Source organism: Aulostomus chinensis, chromosome 4, assembly GCF_037954235.1.
Source record: "Aulostomus chinensis isolate RoL2024-O1b breed Wild chromosome 4, RoL_Achi_v1.0, whole genome shotgun sequence".
Lineage (NCBI taxonomy): Eukaryota > Metazoa > Chordata > Actinopteri > Syngnathiformes > Aulostomidae > Aulostomus > Aulostomus chinensis.
The window spans coordinates 6470226-6483935 of NC_141323.1; the positions used below are offsets into that span (position 1 = coordinate 6470226).

Genomic DNA, 13710 nt, shown 5'->3' on the forward strand with positions numbered 1-13710 from the left:
TGCAGCCCCACAGGAGGAGGACTCATCAGCCCTCTGTCCTACAGCAGGAATACTGGATGATGAGCCAAGACCGTGTCTGTGTGGCGTCCCTCCGTCCCTCCGCTGTCCTCCCACGGAACAAACATGTGTACGTTAGCTGGACTGGAGACTCGTAGACCGGAGACATACGTCCCCAACCAACTGTGTCCAGGGGTGAAAGTGAGCGTTCCGGTAAAATATTCACGGCCAGAGCGAAGTTCCGTTAAAAGAGGGAGAAGAAAGGAGCTGTCAAAATCCCATACTAAATAAAGAAAACAACGTCTGAAGGCGGTTTCACTCTGAACGCGGCAGATGTGGGGCGGCGTGGGGCGCAGGCACGCACAGCGCTACCGAGTTGCTGGGCTTGGTTTGCGCTCCTGTGACGTCACAGCGCGCCCACATACACAATGAATGGACTTCCCCGCGTAGCCTGCGGCTTGCTCGTTCAGTGTGAAACCGCCTTGACACGGAGTCGTGCCCATGAGCGCATCTCCGCACGCGAGGCGTTTCTGGTTGGCTGACAGACGGACACGTGGGTCACGTTACCAGCATCGTTAGTTTTGATTGGTTAAAACCACACTGCCCTGCGAAAAAGAGAAAGAAAACAAAACAGAGGGCAAAATCAAAGACCTCGGCTGCTGGCGACCTGCTTTGGCACAATGCAACGTGAAAGAAGTGACATGTTTAAGAGAAAATGTGACAGAGTTGAAGAAGCAGGAGAGAAAGTTAGCAAAATGAGACCCACGGAAGACTGAGACTCAGAGCCACTCCTTGATGAGAGCGAGTCCAGGGACAGACTGTCTGAGGAGTCTGCCAGTGAGAGGAAGAAGAAACCACTGAGTGACATTGATGATCTGTGTGTCCATGTGTTGTCCGCGCTGTAGTGTTACAGTACAGCTGCTGTACAAAGCAGTTTTCAAAGCATTTCCAGGGGTAGCGCGGGAAGGGTGGGGCGATGAGGGCTGCAGTTGTGTGGGGAACAGACACCCGAAAACTGTCATAAAAATCACCCAAAACCAATTAAAAAACCGTAAAACTTCGGCGGCGGCGGCGCCCAAAGGGCGTGCGTGCAGTTCCGGCAAGACTTTTAAGGCACTTTCACCCCTGACTGCGTCCATGATAGCGTGTCACTGGAGGGCTCCACTAGAGGGCCCACCAGACATAGAACTGCCGTATTTGGAGATTTGTGAAACATCAAAGTAGAAGAAGAACGAGCACGACAGACTGTGAACACAGAGCAGTCTTGACGAGCGCGTTCGCCAGCGGAAGCGCATCACTGCTCTGATGCAAAGCTGCTCTCTGTGCTGATTTCAGTGCTTTGATGTATTCATGTTTTTGGTGCCATTTTTGGACGTAACTCTGACTCTCTCAACGCCGCTGTCACATCAGCACTGCCTCGACACTGCGGGTTCAGCAGGTAATGTGCACGCTCCGTAAATGACTGTAAATTCATTTAGAAAACAGTGGACAGTGAAAGTCTAATTCACGCTGCGGTGAGGTGTGATTGCGTGCATGTCCGTCCTCCTCCGCTCATTTCTCTCCACGGTAAACTGTCCCCTCACACAAATGATCCTAAAAAACAGTGAGAAAATCCTCCCGTGGGACGGCTGATCTCAGTGGCTGTTGTGCTGGTTCAGCTGTTTTTTGCAGATGCAGCAGAACGCCGCCCCTTTGATGTCGTACGGGCGTGAGCGTATGTAGCAGAACGCTATCTACAGGATGGCGGAGCGGCGCGTCTGTAGTTGTGCCCAAAGGTTGACATAAAACGAAGGAGGCCTCTGTGTGGGTGTGTGTAGGTGTGTGTACCTGGGACAAGCAGCAGGCAGCACTACAAAGGAGGCGCAGCTGTAAACCTGGACCGTATTATCAGCTGAGTCCAAGGGTTCAGTGGTGGCCTGCAGCCGGGTTGGGTAACGGATTTGTTGATGTTGCTGCTCTGACAGAATGAACTTCCTCTCTTCACAGCCAATGAAATTCACTGAGACTGCTGTTTTCGCACAGTTTGACTTTTTTCTGCAAATGCAGTGAATAATCTGGTAACTCCAAAAATCAGAGAAGCCATAAAACCACAGGATTCACAGTAAAAACTAGTGAGGGAGATACAATCATCATGTTCTGAGTTCAAATTACAAGAAGAACCGATGCGTTGCCTGTGTGTTGCCATGTGAAAATACCGATCAAATGAGGGGATCTTTGTGACGGGCTTCAGCATACGAAGTGATCACAAGTCAGACAAACGAGGATTTCTTGATGGCGGTGCAGCTGTGACCTCCTGCCTAATCCCTCGACTGACCTTCTTCTGAATGGCACAATGTTACTTGAAGGCATTTTCATGTTTCATTGTCATGTAGAATATTCCTTTAATATTCCTGTTTACATGCCAAAGCAAAGGCTGACGAATGACTGAGGACACGCCCACATGACATCACGACGTTCAACACCTGGATTTGAACCTCTCATGTTGTAACTGAGAGTTTTCTTGCTATAAACAGAAAAAATGAGCTCAGAGGCAAGTTTGTAACTCACAGGAGCCTGGAGCTGCACGTCAACACCTGCCACTGTTCATGCTCTACCACACACACACACACACACACACACACACACACACACACACACACAGACGGACACACACACAGACAAACACACACACCAGCACAGACACACGCGCGCAGACACTCACACACACACACCAGCACAGACACACGCGCGCAGCCACTCACACACACTCACTCACACACACACACACACACACACACCAGCACAGACACACGCGCGCAGACACTCACTCACACTCACACACACCAGCACAGACACACGCGCGCAGACACTCACACACACTCACTCACACACACACACACCAGCACAGACACACGCGCACAGACACTCACACACACTCACACACACACACACACCAGCACAGACACACGCGCGCAGACACTCACACACACTCACTCACACACACCAGCACAGACACACGCGCGCAGACACTCACACACACTCACTCACACACACACACACCAGCACAGACACACGCGCGCAGACACTCACACACACTCACACACACACACCAGCACAGACACACGCGCGCAAACACTCTCACACACACACACCAGCACACACACACACACACACACACACACACACACACACACTCACACTCACACACACCAGCACAGACACACGCGCGCAGACACTCACACACACACACACACACACACACCAGCACAGACACACGCGCGCAGACACACACACACACACACCAGCACAGACACACACACACACACACACACACACTCACACACACACACACTCACTCACACTCACACACACCAGCACAACAACAAGCAGCACCAATCACCGGCGGAGACTTTTACTCAGCAAATGCGGAGCGTCTCCACTGAAACCATCTCAAGTCCGATCATACTCATAAAGCGACGTCATCACTGCTTAAAAAACAGAATCCCCTCATTTTGACTGAATACTGGCATGTTTTCCACCACAGGATATTTTCGTGAGCGAAGCACAAGCTAAGAGAGGAGAAGTCTGAGGAGCACCTTCGCCGCCGTGGCAGATTACAGTCACTCGACAGCGGAAGAGCTCAGGTTCAGCTCTGTTGTTCCCAAGTGCAAATTGGTTTCTTCATAAAAATCTGAACATTTGCTAGGAAGAGACGTCCGACGGGAGCGTCACAAGCTGCCTCGTCTACTGAGAGATGTCAAAGAAGAAGCTCACACGCATGTGAACGGAGCAGTTTGTTTCCAAGCTGTTCTTCAGACAGACGCAGGGAGCTGATAAGCCCCAGCGAGAGCTCACACCAGCCGAGTGTGGACGGAAGAGAACAGAGTAAATATGCAAACACTGGATTCTTGGAATGCACCATTGCTTGCAGGAAATGAAAGCAAATATAAAACACACTTCACAACACTCCAAGTCTGTTCTTCTAGGCTTTCATTTCTTTTTTTCTCCTCTTTGACACATAAAAATGCAGACATGATATATATGCTGGAGAAAATTCACATTCCCTGCATCTCTCCTCACCCTTCCTGGTGGCACTTCTCCCCACTGCCTGCTTCTCCCTGCACCATCAATCAGGCCTGTTACTTTAGGGCTGATAAACACTGAGGCCTTCAAGCTGTCAGTGGCATAATTTAAGTATTCCTGTGGTTGGAGTGAAGAGTAAACATTTTCTTTGACTGATAACATGAACCTTTAGGAGATCTCCTTGAACACACAGACACACACACACGCGCGCGCACACACATGCACACACACACGCATGCACACACACACGCGCGTGCACACACATGCACACACACACGCGCGTGCACACACATGCACACACACGCGCGCGCACAGCACAACGAGTGTAGAGAGAAGTTTAATTCAGTCAGGCAACATGAGCCCAAAAACCAAAGATCACCACAAGACATGAATGAGACAAGTGCATCTCCACACGCTTCACACACACACACACACACACACACACACACACATCTGCAACATGCTTCAACGACAGGAAGCTAGTGTGAAAGAGTCAAACCCCTCCATCTCCCTCAAACTGAGGTCATCCACTGCCATAACATCTTATCCCCTTCTAGTACTGTGTATGTGCGTATGCACGCGTGTGTTTGTATTTGTGTGTGTGTGTGTGTGTGTGTGTGTGTGTGTGTGTGTTTGCCAGCTCGACAGAGAAAGGATAAGAGAACCACTGACTCACCCATTTCCTGGGTCGCCCCCTGGGTCTTTTCTCCCCGGCTGCCTCAGATTTCTGTGAACACACCAGAGCAGAGCGAAGGAGTGAGTCGTTGTCCTGACGCAGACTCACAGCAGGCCAGCTGATGCTAACACCTGCCCCCCCCCCCCCCACACACACACACACACACACAGGTCTCCTGCTACGCTGATGATACGATGGTGTTTTTTTCACCACATGAACACAAACAAGCGGCTGATGCTCCTTGTGTGCATCTCTGGTGATGTGCAACCTCTGGTCTGAACTCTGGTGCCGCGGTGGAGAAAGAGTCCTGCCTCGCTGTGCTGAGACTGCCATGAGACACTTGACCATTAAAACTGGCTTTACCCTCCTTCTAAAAGCACAAAATGACCACCTTTATGTCATTAGAAAGAAAACTTGACAGGAAAATACAAATGTACATAAAAGCACTGAAGACCTGCAGCTGGGGATCAATGTTACATACAGGTGTGTGTGCGTGTGCAGCTTCATTTGGCTTTATATTACGTCCCAGTATGAAAGTGGCGGGTTTCCTTCTCAGTGAGTTGCAGCAGCTGGTCACATGATCAACCCCGTGGCTCTGAGCGCATTCATTCAGACTCCTATTCAAAAAGCAACTGAGAAGGAAAAATTCATGTTATAAATGAGTCCTATCATGAGTTCCTGCCCCGGTAGTCAGCTGAGTGATGTGCGGCTATGGGGCAATTCCTTTTTGGGCCAGTGTTTTGTCACATGACTGACGCCATACTTGCAGTTTAGCCAGCGTGGAGAAGCTGCCTGAGTCTCTGCAGGCGTCACATGAGGGTTTAACATTTGTTTTCTCATCTTCACATTTTTGCACTAACGATTGAATGGATGCAACTTTATGTTCTCAACTGTAATAAAACCAGGGTTTGCGCCCTCCTGCTCCACCTGAGCGTGCCATCACTCTCCTCATCAACTTTGCAGTACAAGTATTTCTTAAGTACCTTCCCCAGTGGCACTTGGTCCCATCCTGCCAAGATGCTTTCCTAACCCAAACCAAATGTTCTCATGCCTAACCCTTACCAGAGCTTAACCTTTACTCCAGCAGCCAAAAGGAAAAACTTAGCAAACCCTGTTTTCTGGCAACTGAAGAAATGCCCACTCTTGCCTTCCATCTTCATCCTTTTTGAAGCAGAAAACCTGGGGTCAGCAGCCTGGGTGGTTTCTGCTCTCCTCCTCTCCATCTTGCTGATACATGAGGTGGAAGTCTCCTCTACGTCCCCATCAGCCTTGACGTTTACGTACCACTCCACAGTATTTGAAGGCTATTTTCAGACTAGTAAACCACAGTTTCGTGCAGATGGAGGGATTCTAAAATGCACCCACATTGGCATAGACATGGTCTGAGTTAGCAAAGTAGCAAGAGCATATGTTTACAGAGCCTTCCTCTTACTGTGAAATGGATACCTCTGACAGGAATGTCCCTGTGTGTTTGGCTCGAGGGGAGGGAATAACTGAGATAGCAAAGTGGGAAGTGGGAGAGCCAGAAGGCCCAGCCCTCAGCCGTCCACGGGCCGGAGCAGCGCCAATAACTCATTAGATATTAAGAGGCATCCTGGCTTGGTCTCTGGTTGGAGCGAATCAGATCTCAGTTCAGCTGCTGGGCTACCCTGAACTTTGCAGACGATGACCAGCAAAACGTGGTATCTGTGATATGGTGTGTGTGTGTGTGTGTGTGTGTGTGTGTGTGTGTGTGTGTGTGTGTGGTTCCCTCACTATTTGACTCAGTAAACACCGCCAGCTTCTTTGTCAGCCTACTAACCACACAGCCTCGTCCCACGGCAGCAGGTGGAGCGTTTCAAAACCTCAGCTGCTAAACAGCAGGGTCAAAAACCAGAGTTCTGAGACCACATCCACACTACTGCAAAGAGCTGCGCGTACAATGAGTACAAGTACTTTACATGCGCTTCCACTTGTCTACATTTCAGTGGAAAACCAAATTAGCACTGTTTACATACTGCTTCCTAGCAACGCTCATTGTTAGTTTCTCTTAACCTTGACCACGGTCTTCTCAGCAGTTGTATTTTCCTGAGAATCGCCCAACAACAACTGTGGAGGATCAGGAGACAGAAAGCAGGGACGCTGCCGTCAAACTGCAGCACCAAACCAAAGAACACTAACAAGGCAAACGCCGGGGTTTAGCTGCGAGCTCTCAGTGACCTCCAATTACAGCCAAACTCCTTCCTCATTCACTGCTTTGTTAATGCAACACTGCACAAAATAATGCTGCTGGCAGCGAGACTCGCAAGGTTTGTCTCTCCATGAGGACGCGTCCCACTGCTGGCAAGTCAGTCTGTTACTGTCATCCCAGTTCTCTGTTTGGAACGCTGCATTTTTAATGTGGAGATTTAATGGTCTGAAAGACAAGCCTCTATTTAATTAATCATCAGAGTGTTTTATACGTCTGAAGCAGAGACACAAAGCGTGACTCAACAGCCACCCGAGGAACTACAGATTCCCCGGAGAAGTCTTCTCTGACCTCACGTCAGCCTCAGCAGGAGGAAGCACGCCCATCTGACGGTCAAGGCTTGGTCAGGGTCAGGCGGCAGATGAACGGCCATGTTATGAGGGTTTAAGGACTTGGTTGAGATAAGGAAAGATCAGAGTCATGGTTAAAGAAAGCAACTCTCTGATGGTGTGGAGGAACGGGGAGGTGAGCCTTGATGACCTCCCCTCCCTCCAGCCTTTTTAGCCTGAGAACAATTCGCTCACTACAGAGGAGAATCAGCACCGAGCCCTGCTAACGGGTCTCTGAGCATTTTCTTATCTAACATCTCTGCAGAGGGGACAGCAGATCGGTGTCTCCACCCCTGCTGGTTTGCATCACATGGCTCATCATGGCTGCAGCACCAGAGTCCGTGCAGAACAAAACAGGGGGAGACAGTCTAGGCAGTCTAGGCACCCCCGGCTGCAACAACCGGACAGACCTGACTTATTGTACAGTCCTCATCGAAACCTGCCATTTTCAGCGTGCAGGTTGCTACTCGCTTGCTAGCTCCGAGCACCTCCTCCCCTCACCTCCACTTCTTCATGTCATCTCAAACTCAAAGTCAACCGTCTGCGCTCAAGCAGCAACACTCCAGTGTCGTTCACTCGCCAAAAAAACTGACTGAAGCAAAGAATGGAGCAGGAACGCCGTCACTGTCCTCCATGCAGCTTTTACTCCACACACCAAGCGTCGTACACACCAAGCGTCGTACACACCAAGCGTCGTACACACCAAGCGTCGTACACACCAAGCTACGCTCCTGTTTCCTGTGCGGTGACTGAAGATGTGGCATCAAACTCAGGCGCTACAAAAAAACCGAGGTAACTCCTCGTCTCATCATGAAAGGGCCAGAAATAATCTGCTCATAATCGTCAGCAATTTACACAGCTTAAAATAACCCAAGCGTACGCGTGTGCGCAGTCGTAAAGGAGTATTTATTACTACTTCGATCAAGTCTGGTCAAGTGTTTTCACCGTCTTGTACGAAGTGAAATACAGGCTGTTAAATTCTTGACCCAAAGAAGTGAACCAAATGCTTTGTTTACATGCTAAAACCACGCCTCCACGTCACCTTTCACCTCCTCTGCGTCTGTAGGTTCGAGCCTGACAAGTCACCCCGAACACACTTTAATGGCAGGGAAGAGCGGACAGAAAAGTTCTTTGGTGCTCAACTTTTATCGTCTACACTGACGCTGCACATGATCTCAAAAATTAGCTACAAAATTGTAAAGCAGCAGGAACTTGTTTACTACGTCTCCTAGCAACGCAGGATGCACACGTGCAGCCAAAATAATTACATAAAAGTAAAAGTGGGTGTTGGCCTGCTTGGGTCACATCTCCCTCGCTTCATTGGTCCAGCTCACGAGTCTTCACTCAGCTTCCATTCCTGACCTTTTCACCTCATTCTCCTGATCTGAAAATGTGTCAAAGAGGATCCGGAGTCAAGCTGATTCCGATTCTGAGAATCACAAGATCGGGTTTCCAGAGGTGGTTGGTTTGTTTCTTTTCTAAACTGTGATGATGTTTGTCAGAGATAGTGGAAGTGATGGATACGGGAGGGGAGCCAGACTTTTACTGAGTGTAGGTTGAAGGTGTGCTGCTTTCATCTGGAAAGATTGATATCGTCACTGTTTATCGTAACGAGGCCAGATGAGGCGGGATTATGGCGAGAGCAGAGCGGTTCGCTTTTCAAAGAAGTGCTGGGAATGTTTACAGTGGTTGACGGTGGCAAGGGAGCACTAAGGCTGCTGTCATCAGGAGCCTAACACACCTTCATCTCCCTCACGTATGACGACACAGGGACTTGCCCCGGCCGCGCTCCAATGGGCGCCATCAAGGCCCCAATGCTGGGAGGGGCATTGCTGTGAAACACCAAAGCTGGTTTTCTTTGCCACGTTCATCTTTTATCATTTATAAACCATCACCAGCCATGTTTCCATAAAATATCAAAAGAGGAAAAGCAGCTGTTTCTATGAAGAAGTTTTAAGTAAATAAACCAGGTTATACGTGCGTGTTTCCGTCACAAGACGGCGGCACAGGCAACCTTAGAATAAACAGGCAGCATAGAAGAAGAAAACCAGGAAACACGACAGGTTTTGTTTTGGTCTACAGACTAAAGATGGAGGGAGGTCTGGAGGAAGCACTGCTTCTCCTGGAGATTCTGACAAAGTTTGAGAACAACCAGGAAGACGACGGAAAGAGCTGGTCAGTCACGTGACCTAAAGATTCAGTCGGTGTCTCTTGCTCATTTAACACGGACGCTTTTTTTAAAAAAAGACACACAAAAAAAAAAACAACCTCAAGGAAGCGCAAAAAAAGGTTTTTAGGAATCTGAGGTTGTTTTGCATATTATGCTGTTACCAAAGAACACCAAACGCACAAAATGTGGATAGAGTGTGTGTGTGTGTGTGTGTGTGTGTGAGTGAATCTATGATGAAGTTACAACAGCAGGTTACCATCAACACAGATTGAAAACTACGTTCCAGTTTAATTGATGGAAGTCAGAGATGCGATCAGGAATATCAGGTACTGACAGTGAGCCTCATTCAGGAAATGTTCCAACGCAAAGGTTTGTTCTGGAACTTTAGGGACCTTTTAGCCCTCAGTTTAGTCTTGCAGACAGGAAGCAAAGCCTGATGGCTATCTGTAACTCCTTGGTCCTGACATCTATTGTGTGCTTCAACCAGGCTTGCAGAGACTTTAAAGTTGCAAGGTTTCAATAGATATCGCGAGGATGGAGTCACAGCTGCCATCAGGCCATGCTTCCTGTCTGCAAGACTAAATTAAGGGCTTAAAAAGTCCTGAAGTCTGTACATTTCATGAATGAGGCCCATTATTCACAGATCAGCTGACGTCATTCACAGATGGGGGATCGTGTGAATGTGCGGACCGTGAACCCATCGTCTTGTAAAGAAATGGATATTACTGTCACATTGATTAAAAGCTTCATTATCATTTTCATACGAATAAACAGCTTTGAGATCTAAGCCAGGTTTAAAGCCTAAACTCATCCTCGAGGAGAACACCTGACAGTTGTGAAGGAGGAAACTCGAGACGTTTCCCACCTTTGTTGCAAAATTGGATTTGATGCGATTCCTTCACCAAAACCAAACTCACAACCCTCGATGAACGGCCCAGCTGTCACACTGTGTTCTGACTCGCTGCAAACATGCCGTGAATGTTCTAAAGCCCTGGAGACGCCAGCGACAAGGAACCCGAGTTGAGCTCTCGATCGGAACTTAAAGCTGCTGATCTGGATGGTGAAATACGGGCCTCCTGCCGTCATCAACGCGGGTTACACAACTTCTAAAGTTTGGGTTCACAAACACAAACTGGTTAGCCAGCACCAGCACTGGAGAGAGAACTCCAGGAAGTCATGAACCCTTCTGGTCCAGAGGGTAGAAGAGGAGGTGGCGCCGATGCGCCTGTGAGGACACGTTGACATTTACCTGTCAGGGGCACAGCCCACGCCTGGGATCTGTGTCTCTGTTGTTTAGTTGGAATTAACTGATAAAAAATAACACAAGACCACGAAGTAACAACCTTAAAATGCTTCTTTTCTGAATGGAGTTTGGTTCAGCCCTCGACCGGCCCTCCGCGTGCGCCCTCTCTCTCTGTGTAAATCCATCGCCATGACAGCCAGCTTCCCCAACAGCTGGCGTAAACAATGGAGCCGCTGAGCAGATCCATTCATTCGCCGACCAACTTCATTGTATTAAACCAGTAGTAAACATCCAGATAAAGCAGCGAGCTGCAGGAAGCGAAGGGCTCGCTTACATCACCGCGGCGCTGGACTCCAGATCCTGACATTCGTCCCGCGGGCCTGGAAGTATGTCATCGAGCCCCAGCAGCAGGACGATGGTCAAACTCACCCCTCCAAAACATGTGTATGTATATCCAGCGTCTGTGTGCTTTGGCAAGTTGCACTGCAATTTGATAAGGTCAGCAAAATGTACCACGCAGTTTTACTTTGTTGTGTGTGAGTATTTTTACTTGTCTGTTATTGTAAAGGCCCTCACAGGGACCAGCGCTGGACGCAGCAGGTACATTTCAGCCGCTGGGAGGTTTTCTTTGAATCAGCATCAGAACCTGTCAGATAAATCAAAGCTAGCACCTGAAGATGGATGTTCCCGTCCTGGCTCAGCACAGGGACAGTGAACGCACCACAGGTCGCTCACAGCAACACCCAGCAAATATCCTCAGTCCCTCATCGCACTGCAAAAAGACCTACAACCTGCTTCTGCACAAGTCGGCTGCATGTATTATCATTATTATTATTATCATAATAATAATTATTATTGTTATTATTATTGTCATTATTAGTAGTAGTATTAGTAGTAGTAGCAGTAGTGTATTGCCCCGGTGGCAGGTGCATGGTGGAGCCGTCATACTGGCCTCGGGGGGCCTCTGGGTTTGGAGGGACGGGCGCTGCGAGGCGCTGTTTGTCCACTCCGGGCTGCTGTACTTAGATGCTGCGTGGATACGAACGCTCCTTCGACCCTCATGAGAACCCAGTTCCTCTCATGATCGTAGTGTCAGGTGATCATATCAGAACGTTCATACACACATGCTTCGGTCAATAAGTGTGAGCAGCACGTGTGTGTGTGTGTGTGTGTGTGTGTGTGTCACTCAGGTGCTGGGACTCCTCACCTTCTGTGCTGCCTTCGAGGGGCCCTTGTTCTTACTTCCTTTGGGGCGGCCCCTCGGTCGCTTGGGGACAGGCTCTCCACTGGGCTCCTGTAGGGGAGAGGGAGCGGGGGATATGACATGGGTGTGGAGGACAGGAAACAAAGCTTTCACACACACACACACACACACACACACACACACACACACACACACTGTGGGCTACCCCCTGTCTGAGTGTGTTCCTTTCAACTCTGTGCTCATTTACTGGTGGTCTCCTGTTTGGTCATTGTTTCATGGGTCAAGACCGAGTGAGCGAGTGTGTGTGTGTGTGTGTGTGTGTGTGTGTGTGTGTGTGTGTGTGTGTGTGTGTGTGTGTGTGTGTGTGTGTGTGTGTGTTTCTGTCACCCGGTCTCGTGGTGTCAAAGAGAGCATGATTTTGTTGTGAGTTTTTGGTGGGAAAGTGACTCACCAGTGAATCACACTCACTCACTGGCCCGCAGCCTCATGGCGTCTCTGACTCAACTCGCGGAAGATCTCCACTTTTTTCTTTTACTCATGTTGTCAATTAACTCGGCCGGACTGGAAACAGGCGCATTCCTCCTCATCTACTCAGAACCAGAACCAGAACCAGAATCGAGCGAGTGGCGCCTCTTTACGCACTAAAGCCCGCGGGCTGGACTTGAGCTTTACGCGCATACGCTCGTTTACAGTCCTGGATTCACACAACAGGGCATCAGACTCGCCAGACACGTGACCAGTTTGTAATCATTTCTAAACTTTGAGCTGCGGAAGCAAAAGTGTGTAAAATGTGCAGCTACGGCCTGGATTCGAACCCGCGCAGCCAAAGTATTTCTGCACTTTCAGACACAAACTCAGACTGACTTTCTGGGGCTTCCTGGGTCTCCCCGGCCTCCTCTTCTGGGGCTCCGCGGCCCCCGCGGGCTCTTGGGAGCCAGAGCTCTCCCCGGCCTCTTCCCCGCGTCCGCTCATGGTTCCCGGTGCTGCGGTTCCTCCGTTCTCCCGGTGAACAGCAAATAACTCAAAACAGAGGATGAAAATAGCGCTTTTCCAGGTAGGTTGTCCACTTGTAGGTGTCCCACAGGAAGGAGCGCTGGCGGCGGCTAATGAAACAGGCTGCTGAAAGCTCGGAGCACCGGGAGAGAGGAGTCCGAGGCGCCGAGCAGCTGCGACTCTAACTCGGCTACAAGGCACCGCGGCACCGGGCAGGACCGTGCGGCAGCGGCGCGGATCGTCTGAGGAGCGCGGGCATAATAACCGCATCCACGGCCGCCTCCACGAACCAGGGTCCGCTCAGCGAGGATGAGGGCTGGAAAAGAGAGAGAAGGGAAAAGGAGAGAAATCACCTCTCCCGTGGGTGGACTGCACGGGCGGGGGAGGGGGGTCTGGACGGGGGCCAGAGAAAACAGAGAGGAGACGGAATCCTGGCCCCGGGCCAGACGTGACAGGCCGCGTTTATGAATTAAATTCACATTTTCACACGTTTGAATGGAATTCGCCGCCGCCGCCGAGCAGAGTTCACCCACTGAGTTCACGCTCAGTGTTGCGGGATCTTCTCAGCTCGGTGCCCGGCACCGGGAACCAGGCTCCCGCCGCTAATCACGACATTCTACATGAGTAAGAATAACACCGGCAGTAGGGGGCACCGGGGACAGGTGGAACACCTCCGACAGCCCCGATCAATCAATAACATCGATTCCTGAGTCAACAGGACCAGGTTTAAGATTGACTCAATTAAACTCCAGTGGTTTCAGTGTTCATGACGTGTAAAACCTAAATTATTAATCGGGTTGAGAAGAAAT

The 13710-nt window shown here is 49.8% G+C and overlaps 1 protein-coding gene across 2 annotated transcripts in view; it reads right to left on the reverse strand.

The window, feature by feature from the left end:
• Window positions 1–13255, reverse strand: part of hmga2 (high mobility group AT-hook 2) — a 42948-nt gene extending 29693 nt beyond the window's left edge. For both annotated transcript variants that reach the window (XM_086201283.1, XM_086201282.1), the window contains exons 1-3: window positions 12773–13255; window positions 11912–11998; window positions 4736–4786 (exon numbers count right to left, since the gene is read on the reverse strand). In XM_086201283.1, the coding sequence (XP_086057409.1) occupies window positions 4736–4786; window positions 11912–11998; window positions 12773–13171 (537 nt within the window). In that variant the 5' untranslated portion in view covers window positions 13172–13255. The remainder of the gene's footprint in view (window positions 1–4735; window positions 4787–11911; window positions 11999–12772) is intronic.
• Between the last annotated feature and the right edge of the window lie 455 nt (window positions 13256–13710).